This window comes from Haliotis rufescens, unplaced genomic scaffold (genome assembly GCF_023055435.1).
Source record: "Haliotis rufescens isolate VD_foot unplaced genomic scaffold, xgHalRufe1.0.p SCAF_15, whole genome shotgun sequence".
In the NCBI taxonomy this organism is placed as follows: Eukaryota; Metazoa; Mollusca; class Gastropoda; order Lepetellida; family Haliotidae; genus Haliotis; species Haliotis rufescens.
This window is the reverse complement of record NW_025963835.1, coordinates 2,574,163-2,593,235: the sequence shown is the minus strand read 5'-3', so window position 1 is coordinate 2,593,235 and position 19,073 is coordinate 2,574,163. Positions and strand designations below refer to the sequence as shown.

General features: G+C 40.8%; 1 protein-coding gene and 1 long non-coding RNA gene across 2 annotated transcripts in view; both read left to right on the top strand.

Annotated features, from left to right (window-relative positions):
* The window catches only part of LOC124135029, a 36,745-nt gene extending 29,003 nt beyond the window's left edge, over positions 1-7,742 (top strand). Inside the window, exon 3 of the long non-coding RNA XR_006861191.2 lies at positions 7,546-7,742. This is a non-coding gene — a long non-coding RNA (uncharacterized LOC124135029). The remainder of the gene's footprint in view (positions 1-7,545) is intronic.
* Positions 7,743-12,060: 4,318 nt separating this feature from the next.
* Positions 12,061-15,917, top strand: LOC124135028. The gene is made up of 4 exons (XM_046500183.2): positions 12,061-12,217; positions 13,098-13,336; positions 14,359-14,600; positions 15,702-15,917. The coding sequence occupies exons 1-4, from the start codon at positions 12,112-12,114 to the stop codon at positions 15,853-15,855; spliced, it is 741 nt and encodes a 246-aa protein (XP_046356139.2). The 5' UTR covers positions 12,061-12,111; the 3' UTR covers positions 15,856-15,917.
* The last annotated feature ends 3,156 nt before the right edge of the window (positions 15,918-19,073 follow it).

Genomic DNA, 19,073 nt, shown 5'->3' with positions numbered 1-19,073 from the left:
CCTTCTTTCCATCCTTTATCCCCTTCACTGGCTTGGGGGAAACGGCAGAGATGACCTTTATGCAAAGACTCGCCAACACTCTGATTCACTTCATTGCTTCTAACTTTAGGCCACATGTATCTGAAACTGATGTGGCAAGATACGCTCCCGAGAAACCTTACGTCCCTTTCAGCCGTCTTATGGAACAAGCTCAACTGTGGTTCATCGAGCAGGATGTCGTGGCCGATTACCCTAGACCCCTTATGCCTAACTCGAAACTGGTGGGTGGACTGTCAACACGGGATTCACAACCTTTACAAGGAAAGTTCCACGAATTCTATAAAAAGTCTCAACACGGAGTGGTTGTCGTGTCCTTTGGGGGAAGCTTGAGGCAGCTCCCATCACACCTCTCTGATAAACTTTTGAAAGCATTTTCCATGACAAAGTATGACTTTGTATGGAGATCTGATGTCAAAACCAATTCTTCAAAGTTTTTGATTTCTAAATGGTTTCCTCAGAACGATCTACTTGGTCATTCCAAAACCAAACTGTTTATTTCTCATTGTGGATCTAACGGACAGTATGAGTCTATATACCACGGGGTGCCCTTGATCGGAGTTCCAATTTTTTCGGATCAACCATACAACGTTAAGCGATTAGTGAGCAAGGGGTGGGGCCTGGCACTAGATTTACAGGATGATACAGCAAGCAAGTTTGCATCGTCTATAAACTTAGTGATAGAAAACAAGTCTTACAAAGAAAACATAAAAAAATCGTCAAGGATATTCCGCGACCGACCATTAAATCCTCGACAGGAAGTAGCCTACTGGATCGATCATGTGATCAAATATGGCGACTCTCACATTCGTTCTCCAGGACTTGATCTTCCCTGGTATAAATATTTATGCGTGGATGTTTTTCTCTTTCTGCTAATAATGACTGTCATAGTCATTTGGCTATTTGTTTTGATTGCACATTTTTTCTTCAAGTGGGTACAGTATCATATTCTCTCTTCAGGAAAACCGAAACTGGACTAAAACTGTCTTACATGCAGTGTTAAATAAAACTGAACCATTTTGCTTAACGATCTACCTAAATGAACAAGATGGTCATGGTTTGAACCCAGTGTTGGCATCGGGACTGGGTACTCGAAGGCGGTCGGTGGGTAACGGGTGCTGGAGGTGGGTGCGGGATAGCGATTCTGGTTTGCGAATGAAGGATGGTGGTTGGTGGTTGGTGGTTGGTGGTTGTAGGTCATGTGCTCTGGTAGATCTTGTGCATTTCCATGTATACCCCCATGTTTGGAATAAGTGTGGAATTGCTGTATTATACGCCCACAGGCGACATCACCTATGGAAAATTATATTTGCATGTGCAATTATACTGAACCGCAAAATAAACGTCACCATGGATAGATATGTGTGAAACCTTATTTGTCCAAACACTGTAAACATACTTTGAGACATATTAAAAGGATGAAACTTGGCAAAACTGATCATCAAGGTTGAAATTAAAGTGTCAAATGTTCTTAAAGTGAAACACACCACTAGTCTTTGAGAAAATGCCATCACAAGTAAGTATCTCGTGTTTCCGCCATGTGCATTGATGGCTGCCGTGCAACGTCGATACATGGAATGGATGAGGCGGTTGATGAAGGCCATAGGCACTTGGGCCCACTCTCAGCTGCAGTAGTCGGCCTTGGTCGGACGTCATTCAGCCGTCTTTGAATCTCGCCCCACAGGTGCTCAATGGCATTTAAATCGGGACTGAGGGCAGGCCACTGCATAGTTCTGATGCCATTCTGCTGGAGCTCTTGTTGCTCCCGCAGCGTGGGCACGGGCGTTATCATGCTGAATCTCGTGGTTGCGGCGACGTGCCAAATGAGGTATGGCGTGTGTCCTCAAGACTTGATCAATGTACGGAGCTGCTGTGACACCATTGCCTCTCCCTGGACTGATGTTCTGATCAAGATCACAGGGCCGACCCTCTGTGCAAAACCAATTTCACCCCACACCATGATGCTTGGACCACCCCACGAGTCTCTTTCAAGAACACAAGCATCAGAATAACGTTCCCCACGGCGTGTGTTGCCCACTGAAGACGGTCCTGGCGATGACCTGGTGTCAGAATGGTTCCTCGGTGTGGCCTGTGACAGTGGAAGTGTCTGCTCGTCAATCGTCGACGCACGGTGTCCGCACTAATGTGTCGCTGGTGTGTCCCCATGGTCTGTCGAGCAGTTTCCGCAGCAGTAACAAAGAGATCTTGAAGATGCTGTCGCACAATCTGACGATCGTGACGTCGGTAGGTGACCTTTGGTCTTCCACTACGTGGTCGGTCATCTGTAGTGTTGGTTGTCTGGTACCGTTTCTGGAGCCTGTATATGGTCCTTACGTGGACTTGAAACGCATTGGCTACGTGCCGGGCGGTTTGTCCAGCTTGCAATCGTCCAAGGGCTTGGTGTCGCTGATTTCTTGTCAATCTTGGCATGGGGTAGCAATTCAATAACGAATGGATGTTATCCGTTCTGGGTGGATTTTTATAGGGCAGGAAATGGGGGAACGCATGTGCATTTAAATTTGCACGGAACTCACGTGCATCGGGCTACCATGGCCGTTGCCATGAGGCGTTTGGGCGATCGGTTTTATTGTCATCTGCTTTGTTTTTTATCATCAAATTTCATTTGTCCGGACAAGGTAATGTTAAATTTCAGAAACTTTGACAAAAATTACCCAGATATTTAAATGACAACTTTTCATGCAATGTTACTTAGGATGACGTTTCTTTTGCGGTTCAGTATATGTCTATAATAAAATTAATCATTTCCATGTATACTTTCAATGAGCAGCTATCTGGATTTCTTCGTTCTCAATCAGATGCATGTCTAGACGCAGAAAGACAGTGTCTGAACCAAGCTACATGGGTACTACGTGTTTTCAAAATAATGTACTCCTAAATGTTTATGAGTCTGTACTTCATTTATTATTGTATCCTTTATTTTCAGAGAAATATCAATAATTTTATAATATATCACATGTTTCACCAATTATTGTATAACATAAATATTTCTCTAAAGATGTCACCTACAGCTGTATACTGGCATAACATAACATCTATTTGATATGGAAAGGGTTTGTTGCTTTATTTATAACTTATTAAAGATATAAATTCAGACACACCTAATGACGACATTCTAACATATTCAATTGAAACGGCCACTTAAGATACTACTGTTTTGAATAGAGAGTTTTGTTGGATGAAATCCGAGAGGGGATTAAACTCATGAAACAAAACACGTGGCCTAGATCTAATTGACAATATTTACCTTATTGATGCTTTTGACATATTGGGGCCACCCCTCACACAACTTTTCTCCACATGTATTATCCCTAGGCTCACTGGCATAATTGAGCCAAATATATAAGCAAAAAGGTAACCCATCTGGTCCAAACAATTACCGTCCTATCACAATACCGAGTTTGCATTGGTGAGCTCTTTACTGGTATTCCAAACTTAGGATTAACCAGCTACTTTTATTTTAATCACATACTATCCCCTACAGTACTAGTGTTGGGGTGGGTGGGCTTTGGTCAAAATTACTAAAATATGACGTATGTAATAGTAAGCTGGAAATTGTTGATTTCTATAATAACTTAGGCATAAAATTCCATAAAAGTAGAACATTTGTGTTTGCTGTAAAGTCCCTCTCAGAGAATGCCGCTAATGCATGTATTATGCTCTGAAAAAAGCACGCAATATTCTTCTTCCACTTGACTGTACTTTTTTGATGTTATCATTTTAACTACCTTGTTGTATGCCTCTGAAGTATGGGGAACCGAAAACAAATCTGTTCGAAAAGGTCCAACAAAAAATGTTTAAGATTAGCTACCGGATTAAAAATACCTGCACCCACTTAGATAGTATACGGCGATCTAGGCAGATCACCCTTAAGTATAGAAGTAGTCAAGTTATAGGTTTCTGGCATAACACTGTAACGCATACTGAAGAAGTTACATTAACAAAACTAGTTAGTGATTTTATCAAAATGGATGCCAATATTAGCACTTATCAGTGAAACTGGTTTAACTCTGTAGAAGGTTTACTTAAATCATGTGGACTCAGCGAAGTTTTATCATACCTGGGGACTTAAATACAAAGTTGCTAGGCTCAATTGTAGATAGAGTACTGATAGATCAATTCTTCCAGACATGGAGAAGCCCAATAAATATAGGCTAGAAAGGATTTTACTGTAAATATCTCAAATAAATACCATCTTCTATTACCCAAATCTATAGCATATCCTCCTTTAACATTTATACATGCATGCACGCACGCACGCACGCACGCACGCACGCACGCACGCACGCACGCACGCACGCACGCACGCACACACAAAGCTAAATGAGATCAAATAGCGGTCCTATTTATTTCTGGTCAGACTGAGGTCAGTAAGTCCACAGCAAGGACATTCCTTCCGACTCATGTCTCCCATTGCCTTGAAGGTGACATACTTTCCTGACCTCCATGTTTTGATGTTAGTCTCTGTGTGGGACTGATACTATTGTTACCATTTGAACACAGTCAGTGAAACCTGGTTATTAGTACAAAGAAAAGACCAAGGCTCAGGAAGCTTTAATTACACTTATCATATGTTTCAGCAGTTATTCCCATAACCTCGAGTACATGAAACAACCCCGATAAGCCATGTTATTTTACAGTAACCATCTAGTAGAACCAGAATGTTTTTACAGACTTAGGGAACAGAAGTGAACGATCGCGATTGTGGCAGTGATAATGTTCCTTTATTGACAATGTACAAGATAAGAACTAATTGAGCATGTACACGATTATTGATACCAAGAATGTGCCTGCTTGTATGACATGTAATGACTACATGAACATGAAACGCAACTAGTATACCAGTCATTCAGACATTTGAACTCCTATCTGTAATAACCTATTCAGTAAATCTTAAATCATTGATAATTCGAATTTCACATCAACAATATGTTAAATAAGTTTGTGTATTATATTAAAAATGACGGCCAAAAGATACTTTACTATTTCAAACATGAAACTGCAAACATTTTAAAACCAAAGTTCAAACTAAATAAATGCAAAACACATCGTCCAAAACCATAATGCTCTACGCGAACAAGATAGAAAAAACCCTTGGGCAGCCAAAACTGTAAGTGCAAAAAGGGTATATAAATGACAAGGACGGCATGTCAGACACTTAAACTGATAAAGCCACGACTGACACCCGAACAACGAGAGCAGGACCTTGGTATGATGCAGATGGGAGCCACCCATGCCCACATTGATAGAACTTTTGGTTGCTCTCGTGTTGCTGTAACTAACCTGATGCAACGTTACAGACAGACTGGGTAGACATCAAACATGCCAAGAACAGGCAGACCTAGGGTAACAACGCCCAATGAAGACCGGTACTTGCGTACTTTGCATATCAGAAATCGATTCCTGACATTGATGACATCAGCGACGAATGCCTTAAGGCATATGGTAAGTCGACAGGCGACTCAGACCTCAAGGAATTAGGGCTTACATACCTTAAAGAGGCTGTTATTGACAGACTAACATCGTCGCCATAGATTACATGGGCTAGGAATGTTCGTCGTTGGCAGCGACGTGGCTGGCAGCAGAGGGTCGTCTTCATTGATGAAAGCCGGTTATATCTGTTCAGAGCTGATTGAAGACAATGTACTTCCGAAGGCGAGAACGAACGGTGGCATGTTGCGTCCCGGAGAGGTCCTGCCGTGTGGCCGATGGGGAGTTATGGTACTGGGAGGAAGTTGTGGGGAGGAGAGAACACCACAGTCATCTTTAAAGGACACTTGACAGCTCAGCGTCACATGGTGACATTCTTCGCCCGATTGTCCTGCCAACAGCTGCCACGTGGTTGTCCTTTATCAGCATGACAACGCCAGACCCCATACAGCCCGAATCGTACAGAACTTCCTTGCAGCCAAAAACGTCAACGTGTTGCCGTGGCCTGCACACTCCCCTTATATGTCCTTCATAGAACACCTCTGGGATGTCATGGATCGTCGTGTTGGACAGCGACCGCATCCTTCATGCAACCTACGCGAACTGATCCAGGCCCTCCAAGGAGACGTTCGAGGTATCCAACGTGACGTCTGTGCCTTTTGTCCATTACGATGAAAACCTTTTTTCTCCCCCCACCCCCTCCCCCCACCCCCTCCCCAACTTCCGGGCAACTGTCATGACAATATCGGATTCTGTATGACTGTCATTTTAAATGTTGATTTTGTTGAGATTTTGATCTTTTTAATGCACCCTTTCAATCATCATCCATCTATTGTGTTTGTAAAACTAAAGTGATTTCAAAATATGGTAATGATTCTTTTGGCCGTCTGTTTATATATTAAACTAATACTGTCAGACCCAATAGCTCCCAAACTGAGATTGTGTATTCAACACTATATACTTGAACAGTCAATATGATAGAAATATCTTCAGCGTAAATGCGCGAATGCATCCTGTTTTTTAATACCTCAATAGACTACAGAGGTGATCGGACCGCACATTTACAATATCGGTGATGTCCACAGCCAATTTTTGATATCGTAAGTTATCACAGTTGTGCTGAACGCACCTGTTGACTACATAACTGGACACTTCAACAGACTTGAGGTTGTTGAAATTACAGGAGAGGCATTTGGTTCCGAGACATCCAAAATGGTTCGTTCAAGTATAATCATTACCAACTAGTGTGGTACTACCACTTCTATTGATTTGACGGACGATGGGCTTTGAAGGACACTATTTTTCATGACGTGTTTCTTTGATGTACAGGGTGTAAATATATCATTACAGTGCTGTACGTAGCATCAACGACTTATAACACCAGAATTTTTTGGAACTAATTTTGTGAAAGTGTTTGCAAAGACTGTCTTTGAAAAGGATTGTCTTGCTATATTCATGCCTGTTCAGAGGATCACTTGTTTTGTTCATAAAAGTAAGCACTTAATTGTTCATGTTTATTTACATATAACGCACTGATGTAAATGAATGCATTTTTACAACATGTCCAAACATTCGCAAACTAAGCCTTTATGCAAATATAACCAAATGATTTGGAATATTGGTAATTGGTGTATTTACATGCATACCAACACAATTCTAAATTTCAGAAAATGGGTTTTATTCTTGTGTTAGTGAGTGGTTTAGGGTTAACGGTTTGGGCAATATTGTATGTATGCCTTGTGGTTAATGCGTTCGCTCGTCACGCCGAAGACCCGGGTTCGATTCCCGACATGGGTACAATGTGTGAAGCCCATTTCTAGTGTCCCCGGCCGTTATATTGCTGGAATATTGCTAATAGCGGCGTAAAACCGTTTTCGTTAGATGTTTCAGCTTTTGGGAATCGTTCGATTGGTCATATACAGATAAGAATCTTGCGCAGATTCGTGATAAGCGCCATTGTGAGATCTGGATCAAGGAATAATCTATATTTGCTTGAAAATCAGTTGAGATATAATGTGATCACGTGATGTTTGTATTTCTGTTTTAAATGCTCAATTTTAGGTCACACTACCCGCAGAGCACTTGGTATCGTCACAGGCATGCTTATGATATAGCCGGAATTCTGCAAAGGCCTTCTTATGATTATGAAAAGGGTTTTGCCGCTTATATTTTCATTTAGAGGAATTTATTGTTTTGTGTTCATGGCTGTCATAATGATAGACCGATTGTAGAAGACTTTCTTCGTCATAAAGTTATCATACTCCACTGTGTGTCTGTTCTTTTTACTCGAACATTTAAAGTGGAAGGTAAAAGTAAATAAATACACGAACAAACGACCGAAAGACTATTTGTTTTGTCTTGTCCAGACTCCGTAATTTACAAGCCGCCTTAAAATAGCAAGAATATTGTTGATTGCGGCGTAAAACAACAAATAACCAGACAATCGCCATTATCATAACAGCACGTGCTCACTTTACTACTACTACTACTACTATTGCTGACCCTAGAATAGGTCAGCAACACACGTTATAGTATCCCATATGCGTGGATCGATGCTCATGATGTCAATCACTGGATTGTCGTGTCCAGACTCGATTATAGCTGGTATATTGCTGAGTGTGGCGTTAAAAACAGACAAAGAAACAAACAAACAAACAAACTACAGCTACTACTACAACTTCTACTACTACCATCTCTTAAATCTCTTAAGTTGTACAAATGTAACATATATTTATATATTTCAATTTATTTAACGGCATATATATTCTATACATTTGTCTCGATGATTGCCAGTTCCTACATAAATACATCGTTCAGTTATCTCCGGTTCTAACCCAATTGGTATGTCGGTTATAGAAGACTCAATTGTAACACCGCAGTGGAAGCAAATACCGTTATTACATGTATCATCGAAATTCGGATAATGCGAACTCGGTAGTGTCGAAGCCAATTGTAAACTCGAAGTATGACAATTAACGTTATTGTTCATTCGGATAAAGCGGATTTCGGTCAATTAAAAATTCAAGTTTTAACTCAAGAAGCAGTTCACGTTATCATTCTTGCGAAACATGAAATTCGGATATAGCAAATCTTGGGTGTAGCGAAGCCTCTTCTAATTTCGACATTCCAATACAACAAATCTCGGTTATATCAACCCAATTCTATCCTCGAAGGATGACGAAGTTCTTCATGCAAAACATGAAATTCAGCGAATCTCTGTTATTTCGCCCTTATACTGTATTAACCACAAAATATTGCAAATAATATTTTGGTGCAAAATACTAAATTAGGATCCATAAAATCTAGGTTTTATCGATACGAATTTTAGCCTGGAAGAAGCAATCATAACGTATGTGTTTACGCAAAACACGAAATACAGACACACCATTTTGGTTATTTCAAACCCAATGATCACCATAACCTTGGAACAATTATTGTAATTGTCCTCGAAATTCGGATATAACGAGACACTGTACATCGAGCTCAATTTCTAACCCCGGAAAAGCAATTAACGTAATAATCCTAGAAAGTCTGTTACATCGAACCCCGGTTGTATCGAACCCATTTCTTTCCCCAAAGGAGAAGGAAATAACGTTAATGCTCATGCCAAGTAAAAAATTCGGATGAAACGGGTTAAATTTGGGGTTAGTTATATTCGGATTTAATTGCATATAAGTAATATTAAATGTTCATTTCCCTATTTTTCCCTGCGTTGTGGTACTACTCAATGTAGGGTCTATTAGAAAATACTTATCTGCACATGATTTGCATGCTCGAAGCGGTTCATTTTTAGACGAATATACCTAACGGCCAACACGCCCCAGCTGCTTATAAAAAGGCATATTGCCACTATTTGAATAGTTCAGATAAGGGTGTTCACTCAAGCATTGTTATCGTTCACCAAGCGTGCTGCATACCATCTCATAATCTAGAATATTTAGCTTGTTTTAGAAATATCATCTTTCATCTTATTACAGAAGTGCGACTTTCTAATGCAAAATGAAACATCTATCATATTGTATCTCTCCGTCTTACATTAAAGTATTATTGATGGAAATGTATATCTAGATTGGGTGATTGTATACGTGCTCGTTTTAAACATATTTCTTATTTCCGTGTGAAGTTTTGTATACAGTATGTATCAACAGTGAATCAGAGCAGTGACGCAAGCGTACTGTTTCAATATTGGGTTTCACCTCATGACCACGGCGTGTTAGCAGAACGTAAACACGAGGACGATGAGTATGCGCACGCATAACCAATGAGAACGTTGGTTGAAAAGTTAAACCACAGAAGTAATCTTGCGGCGTGTATAACAGCGCCAACACCCCTGTACCAACAAGGGGATATGTACTCAACGCAGGGGATTGCAAACACAGACCTCTCACTATAATTACTATGACAAATTGTACCTGACCAGACAATTTGAGAAAAAAACCGTCACGAGAAACATAATTTATATATTGCTGACGTGTAACATTTTAAATTAGTATCTAATTACAGAATTCGTCAAATATAGCAAAACTTCTTCAACTCGAAGTTCTGGAAACCATTTAAATGTTCCCGAATTCGAAACAAGCGTAGTCAAATGAAACACTATAATCAATAAAAAATCTTCTCGGACCATGACGTCGTCTTATACGACGAGTTGATGATGTTCGAGATAACTATGTTTTTTTTAAATTTTAAAATAAACTTACAAAAAGAAATTCAGTTTTATATATATCTATGTAGCAGCTATTGAACTATTGAAGAACAGTTTTTAAAATGTTTATTTCTTATTTAGGTCTTTGGTTATGTATTATAAGATCCTTAGGGGGCACGGGTGATCAGTCGCGGTGTTTAGCGATGCGTTCATTTGGCGTCCCAGATACCCATCCTAGGTTCGAATCCTAGATTGGCTGCTATGTGGTAAACTTCTACGCTACGGGTTTTCTTTACACTGCAAACTGACACGCCGTTATAGAACTGAAATACTGTTAGAAACTGCGTAAAATCAAACTCACCCTATTGTTATAGTTTAAAAAGTATACAATATTGTCACGTAATAGCAAACTAAATCATCCGTTATATAACAACGGGCATGGAAAGTAAAAGTACATTGAATCAACGCATTGTTTGCACGTGTCAGAACGACAGCACATATGATTACACAATTTAGTCTGATTAATCTTATTACCCGTATGAATGATGCAGTCACTGATCATCACCATCATCAATCGTTTAGTGTTAGTCCAGCTAAATCACAACCGGAGACACCACGAATGGTTTCACACATTGTTGGGCCTGGTGAAGTGAGGTTTAACGTCGCGTTCAAGATTATGGCACTTACATGTATATAGCGACGGGCATGTGTGTGTGTTTGTGTGTGTGTGTGTGTGTGTGTGTGTGTGTGTGTGTGTGTGTGTGTGTGTGTGTGTGTGTGTGTGTGTGTGTGTGTGTGTGTGTGAGAGAGAGAGAGAGAGAGAGAGAGAGAGAGTATGTGTGTGTGTGTGTGTGTGTGTGTGAGAGAGAGAGAGAGAGAGAGAGAGAGAGAGAGTATGTGTGTGTGTGTGTGGGGGGGGGGGGGGGGGGGGGGTTGGAGGGAGAGACAGGCAGGGCAAGAAGAAAGTCGCAGACGCTCTACCACTCGATGTTGGGAATCGAACCTGCAGTTTCAGTCTTCAAAAGCCTACGTTTTAAACACCACCTAGCTGCTCCACTGCCCCTTAACACAAACATATACGATTGGGGCAATTCTTTGACTCTGCTTGTCGTAAGAGACGACTAACGGAATCGGGTGGTCAGGCTCGCTGACTTGGTTGATGCATGTCATCGGTCTCAATTGCGTTGATCGATGCTTATGATGTCAATGACTGGATTGTCTGGTCCAGACTCTTTTATTTTACAGACCGCCGTCATATATGCTGAGTTCGGCGTTAAACCACAAACAAACAAAACTTTGATGTGTATATATTCACGTTATTTTAGCGGTCTCTGTAGTATGTAAATGTTCGATAGAAGATAAACTTTGCCGGGAGCAGGGTCCCTATGCTTTTAACTTGTTCCTAATCCCAGTCATATCCGTGCATAAAATATCCTGAAATAAAATCTACATTCATTTTCTCTCCCGCCAACGTCAATTTTAATGTAAGGGAAACGCACAGTTCAAATGCCTTATACGACCATGGAATGTTACAAATATAAAGAAAGAATATAAATTATTATATTATCATATTTAACTGATATATGACATCTAAAACAGAATCTCAATTGTTGGGTTAAAACTTCCGTAATATCAAACAAATGAAGTTGGTACATGCAAGTATCGTCCATCACAGTTAGTTAAAAAAATGTTGCATGAGCGTGCTCTTAGCTAAGCGTATTTGCTCACACGGTTTAACATAATCGCGCCGTTTAACTAGTCTGATTTGTTTAACTTCCTCCTCTACCAATCCCACACAAATTCAACAAACCACGGTCCACAGATGCATTGGAGGGATCCAATCAGAACACGAATGAGTTGCGTTCAACCAATTATACTTTATTCCAAATGCACCTTTAAGTTCTTCCTCTTACACGAGGGTATAAATGAGATACATACGTGAAACTCAGCCTCTTCAAACGAGAACTCTCTGTAGAAGCGCTATGAAAGTCCAGGTCTGTCTCCTCGTCCTTGTAGCCTGCGTGGCTCATTCTTCTGCCTTCTATGGTCGGCGACCAGCGAGGACAACGAGGGACCCATGGCCTGCAGGTGGGTTATACTGGACGAAACGTGGTGATTTTGTTTGTTTGTTAATTGTTACACGCCGCACGCAGTATTCCAGCTACACGAGTGAGTAAGTGAGTGAGTATAGTTTTACGCCGCTTTTAGCAATATTCCAGCAATATCACGGCGGGGGACACCAGAAATGGGCTTCACACATTGTACCCATGTCGGGAATCAAACCCGGGTCTTCGGCGTGTCGAGCGAACGCTTTAACCACTAGGCTAGGCTACCTCCAGCTATACGACGGCGGTCTGTAAATAATCGGGCCTGGACCAGACAATCGAGTGATTCACATCATGAGCATCGATCTATGCATTTGAGATGCGATGACATGCACCAACCAAGTCAGCGACTCCATCCCGTTAGTGACCTCTTACGATAAGCATAGTTGCATGGGTTGCTAAGGGACTTATTCTAACCCGGATCTTCACGGGATGTGTCATCTTTGACTTTATGAGAGGATGATGTAATCGTTTGTTGTATTTTAAAAATCATTTCTATTCTTCCGTCCCCCCTGTGTAAGCAATGATGTTCTGTGCTGCTGTCAGCAATATTACAGCTAGGAAAAATCTGCTAATAATCAAATCTGGACAAGGCAAACCAGAGACTGAAAGCAAGGGCAACAACCCACGCCATCAAGATATGATGACTCAACATCAGCTAAGTCACAGAGCCTGACTACCCGGTCCCCATAATGTGGGCAGTTACGACAGCCATAGGGTACTCATCTCACCTGGTTTACCCCAACAGGACGTAACCAGGAATCTCATGCTTAAAAATAAACGCCATTTAAAGACAATATATCTCCCTCCAACATGCACATGTGAAATTGTTTGTTTATGCTTGTCATCATTTCTTTGTGCAGAGACGCCTACAACGCGTCGCTCCACCACCACGACCCCCCCGACAACCACCACCCCGGAAACGCCCCGTGGCCGCGAGCTCTGTCGCGATCTCAGTGCCAACGGTGACTGCACGTTCTATGTGTGCTTCTTTAACACCCAGCAGGTGTGCAGATTGGGCGACTCTCCAGCATTCGAGGCCCTCGCCTCTGTGTGTATCCAATCCGAGGAAGTCCAGGATCAGAACCAGTTTGATTTCAGGGTTGGTACTTTTTGTTTATCGTGTTTATTTGTTTATTGTATAATGAAGTATAATGGAGAAACTATCAAGGTTGACATAGAGACAACAACGTTTCATGGTTTCTGGACAATGCATGTGAGGTTTGTGTGGACATCAGATGATGTTGATGATAACGATGATAAACAGGCAACCACCATCACAACCAAAATATTAATAAAAGATATCACCTCATGTCCAACACAAATAAACTCTGCCTTGTTTAAATGAATCGTCAACTAAGACTATGTCGGTTAGTTCCCAAATAAAACGGTATAGACGTCCCATTTTCGCATTATTAGAGACTGACCATTTGATACTAATATAAATATTTGAGAATAACTGTATATATTTAAAAGCCCCATGCAAAATGTTTCTAATCCGTCAACTTGCAGCAGATTGTTGAAATGAGACTGACTTTATTGCCAACAAAAAATGTATCTGTGAATTTCTTAATCCGAAAATGAGTGGCGGATTGACAACCTTCCTGGCTAACATACCCTTTCTTGCGTCCATTGTAATTGAGTTCGAGATTAAAGGAGAATTGTCAACACTATCTTTGTAATGGGGGAGTCAAGAAAGTTATTGAATACTTACACTCGGTTCGTTTTGAAAGTATTGGCAATTTAAAAAAAAATATTCACTTACTAAAGGTAAACTGCCGGGCAAAAGAAAGTACACACTTGTAAATCTATTTTAACCAAACAATTACAAACGTTATCAAAACGTTACTAGACTGAAAATAGTCACCAAAGCTCTGCAAACGTAAGGTTCAAAACACAAGAGTGATACCCGTATCGAATACATTACCATCGTATAACCATATCTTGTTTGTTTCATTTTTAGCCACCATCAAACATGGGATTATACTTTGTTTATCCATCCAGTTTCGTAATCCCTGGTTTCAGAGCATGTGTGGCATAGATATAAATTGAGTATGCATTCTTTAAAAGACATTATTACGGATGACATGTTAATCATTACCGTCTTAATTCTAATAATTTCAGGGCAACAGGTACATCTTAAACTACCGGAAGTGCACCCAGAAGCGCCTCCTACAGGTGGTTGACAGCCGCAGGTGCTCTCAGATTGACGCTAAGGCTGAAGAGATCCTTCTCACTGAGGACATCATCTGGGATTGTTTGTACCAGAACCACACCCTTTGTGACGTCATCGAGAACAGCGACAACTCTGTTGGCCTCGCCTCCATCTTCCAGAATATTATGTCCTACGAGGAATACAACATGAAGTACGTAGATTTCATCAAACGTGAATTTTTAAATGTCCAAAATGGAAATTTCGGAGAGCTGTTTTTTCTGCAGTGTAGTTACCCATGCGTTTTGTGTGGTGTGATGCATACATCGTGTTGTTTAAAATATTCTGAACAAACGTAGTAACATACTTACTCGGAAAATCTGGAAATATGTCTTCCATACCATATTTAGTGAAACTGTAATATTCCAGGAAATTCTCTTTCCGAGCGATTCCTATTATGAACATCTAGATGATCATAATGCAATAAATGTACATACTTTGAAACAAACATTACTACACGGCTTTTATCTAAAACTGACCACATAAAATGTTCGTCCGTAAACCCTTCTTTTCCTTTACTACGTGTATTTGAAGCATCCACACACATTTAATATAGGTAACATAATTTGTAAGAATCATTCATCGATGGAGATTTAAATCTCATTAAAATCAGATCTTAGCTCTCGCAACCGCTACACAAGATATGAGGGCATTCCATTATGGATCAGTCTGAACGACCTTTCATCCGACCAATCACAAGTTTGATACTAATTCCATACGGCTTAGAGTATGCCGACTTCTCGTTAGTCATTTCATTGGTCAATAACAATTCACGAAAGGTCTTTCTGACGTGGCCTGTAATGGAAAGCCCTCATATCTGTGTTTAGCAGTTAACTCTTTATTTGGCTCTGAAGTTAATAAGTGATTTAAAAAGAAAACATATCTATGAAAGAGTAAAATGCTCGGAAAACAGATCCGCAGACATTATAATGTATTTACATATTCAGGCTTAAGAAGTCTATAGAGGGCACGGGTGGCCCAGTCGTCTAAGGCGCCACGATTCGCTGTCCATTGGGCACGCCAGAAACCTATGATTGTGTTTCAAGATTTGTCAGCACCATACCCGTGTCGTGGGTTTCACCGAAGTGGTAAACGTCTGAGACCTCCATCACTTCGGGCTTTCCTCCCACATTAAGCTGACACGCCGTGATATAACTGGAATAATGTTAAAAGCGGCGTTAAACTCAACTCACTCACTCACTCACTCACTCACTCACTAAGAAGTCTATACATTTTAACCGATCTGTAATTTCAGGATCTTCCAACACCTGCTTCGTCGCGTCAACAGCCAATGTGGAGCAACTGCCGGTCGACTCTTCTCCAACGACTTCGGCCAGACATACCTCAGTAACATGCAGAGCATGATGCCCGGCATGATGATGAGTGGTAATGGCGGCGACAGGAAGTAGAGTTGACACTTCCGGTACCAGAGGAGAACGCTTTTTCAGATAAATAAAGGGTGTTTAAGGTACATATTTTGCTCGTTTTTTATGTACAATGTTGTTTGTTTGTTGTTTAACGCCGCACTCATCAATATTCCAGCTATTTGACGGCGGTTTGTAAATAATTGAGTCTGGCACGGACAGTCCAGTGATTTGCATCATGAGCAACAATCTACGTAACTGGGATACGATGATATGCATCAACCAAGCCTGACCACAAGATCCCGTTTGTCGCGTCTTGGGTTGCTCAAGACAAATTCTGACCCGGATCTTCACGGGTCCTATGTACAATGTACACATAAAAACGCGTATATTCGTATGTTTCATTTGTGTTGGTTTGAGGCACTGGATCTTGTGAGATTATCAATACAAATTAAATATATGATAGACAAACAAAATGTTTTCCCCAACACTTCAAATGATACAACATATTTTTGTATGTGGTTTTGTATTTTGATTGGACATGAAACTTTCTTCTTTGTTCTTTCTTCCATCAACATCGATCTTTTTGAATGAAAGTCATCGAGCGTTCATTCCAAACGCTGCTAAAATCCTCCAAACAAGACTAACATTACTTGTTTGCGAGCTACGTTCAATCGAGATTCTGTTGTTTTGATAACACTGGTGTCGTGTGCGAAATTAAATTACGTATTGAGGTCACGTGTTACTTTAGGTCTTCGAGCCTTTGGGTACCGCTCGATATCTTCCTCGATAGTTATAATTTTGTCTTGTTTGGTGGCGAAAGCGAACATTACTTAGGAAGATGAATTATTCAACCAACGATCACCTTAATTACTAATATATGCTGTATGATATATATTTATGTTCCTCTGTCGACACTAATGCAAGCCTAGTGGCGTTTCCTCCTTACGCTGAAGGCCTGGGATCGATTCCTCACATAGATAATGTGTGAAGCTAAGTCTGGTATCACCTGCGTACATCTGGCTGGAATATTGCTAAAAGTGATATAAAGCGCAACCTACTCACTCCTGCATTCCATCAGCGGGTCAGGGGTGCCCTAGTTGTCTGTGGCTCCGCGGTTCGCTGTGGCTTATACCGTAACATCCTTTGGTGTTATAGCAATATATGTTCCGTGATCTACCTGAGAACAAGGTTCATTGTGATAAAATAGCACCATTGGGTCATTTAGCAAGACTGACATTATCAGTGAAATTCAAGGCCAACAACAAGGCTCAATGTAGCATCAACGACACATCTGTTATTTTAATAACAGTTGTAACAGTGGGAACAGTGCTACCTTTTAATCAGTGATATAATGATACAAACATATAACCATAATTGTTTTTTGCAGCGCCTAATATCCCACCAGTGCTACTAAGAGGCGCTGTTACATGTTATTTTAGCGAACACCTGGTGTCATCACTGATTATCAGTGGTCCATTCATGTAATTTTCATAGATATTTTGTCCTTTACCCAGAATGAAATCTGTTTCAGCGGGTAACCTTAACAGGTTATTCTCTTGGATTGACAATATATATTACCCCGAACAATGGATCTGTGTCCACTCATATATTCATTCCAAGCTCCCTGGGGATTGTACAGCCTAAGCTGTTTGTGAGGCGCTAAAAGGTTAAAAGTCATATTACCATCTCATCCTACGGGGTACCCATTAACAGCTTGGTGAACAGAGGCGTATTACGAACACAGACAGACCGCAAAGCTTACAGTGGTATACAGTCAATAACATCTGGAGAAATAGCAATACCATTGTCAGTGATTTACTTGGCATTTACGATGTATGTGGAATTATACTGGGTGGTGTAACTATACCGGGATCGACATGACAACAGCGGTGTACATGTATGTGGTATTATACTGGGTGGTGTAACTATACCGGGATCGACATGACAATAGCGGTGTACATGTATGTGGTTTTATACTGGGTGGTGTAACTATACCGGGATCGACATAACAACAGCGGTGTACATGTATGTGGTATTATACCGGGTGGTGTAACTATACCGGGATCAACATGACAACAGCGATGTACATGTATGTGGTATTATACTGGGTAGTGTAACTATACCGGGATCGACATGACAATAGCGGTGTACATGTATGTGGTATTATACGGGGTGGTGTAACTATACCGGGATCGACATGACAATAGCGGTGTACATGTATGTGGTTTTATACTGGGTGGTGTAACTATACCGGGATCGACATTACAATAGCGGTGTACATGTATGTGGTTTTATACTGGGTAGTGTAACTTTACCGGGATCGACATGACAACAGCGGTGTACATGTATGTGGTATTATACGGGGTGGTGTAACTATACCGGGATCGACATGACAACAGCGGTGTACATGTGTGTTGTATTATACTTGGTGGTGTAACTATACCGGGATCGACATGACAACAGCGGTGTACATGTATGTGGTATCATATTGCTGTTGTAGGGTAGTCGTTGGTAATGTTTAATTGCACTGACTTTCTAAACACTAATGAGACCTACATGACATCACTCTGGAATGCCACGGCGTCCTGAAATACTTTGTGACTTCACTGGCTTCAATGACAACTGAACCCACCGCGGGAATTTTTTGATAAATGTTAAATTAAACCCAATATATAAAGAATGCTTTGATATATATCAATACAACGCAGTATTTGAAGGATGCAATTTGCGTTTCTTGAAAGCCATGTTTCAGGACATGATATTTATCAAGAAATAAATTCATACTCATTGAACACCGCGAATATTTGTTTTGCAGTGCATATGGATGTTATGTTTGGGTTATTTTCACAGTCACTTGACCTTGGCTGGCACAGTGATCTGAGGTGCAAGGATTCGGTGGTTGGGTGTCGAATCCTAGATTCACAGCAATGAGGATCCCAGGTCTGTCAGCGTGGTACACGTGCTCGTGGGCTTCAAAGCAGTAAACGTTTACGACTTGCTTCCAAGCTGACACGCATATAATGTAACAGAATAACCGTTTATACCAGTCACTGTGTTAACGCAACTCAGTTACTCGCAGCCTGACTACTTGCGAATGAAACTAGTGTTTAGATATATGCACAGTGTAATTTTGTTTCAACTTGATAATCAAGGTGTTCGATCCCTCAATGCTTATTTCGAAGATCTTGAGAAGGATAAGTTTGTTGGTGTGGTTATGTTTTGTGTTTCACAGAAACTCACATCAATGATTACAGTGAAAG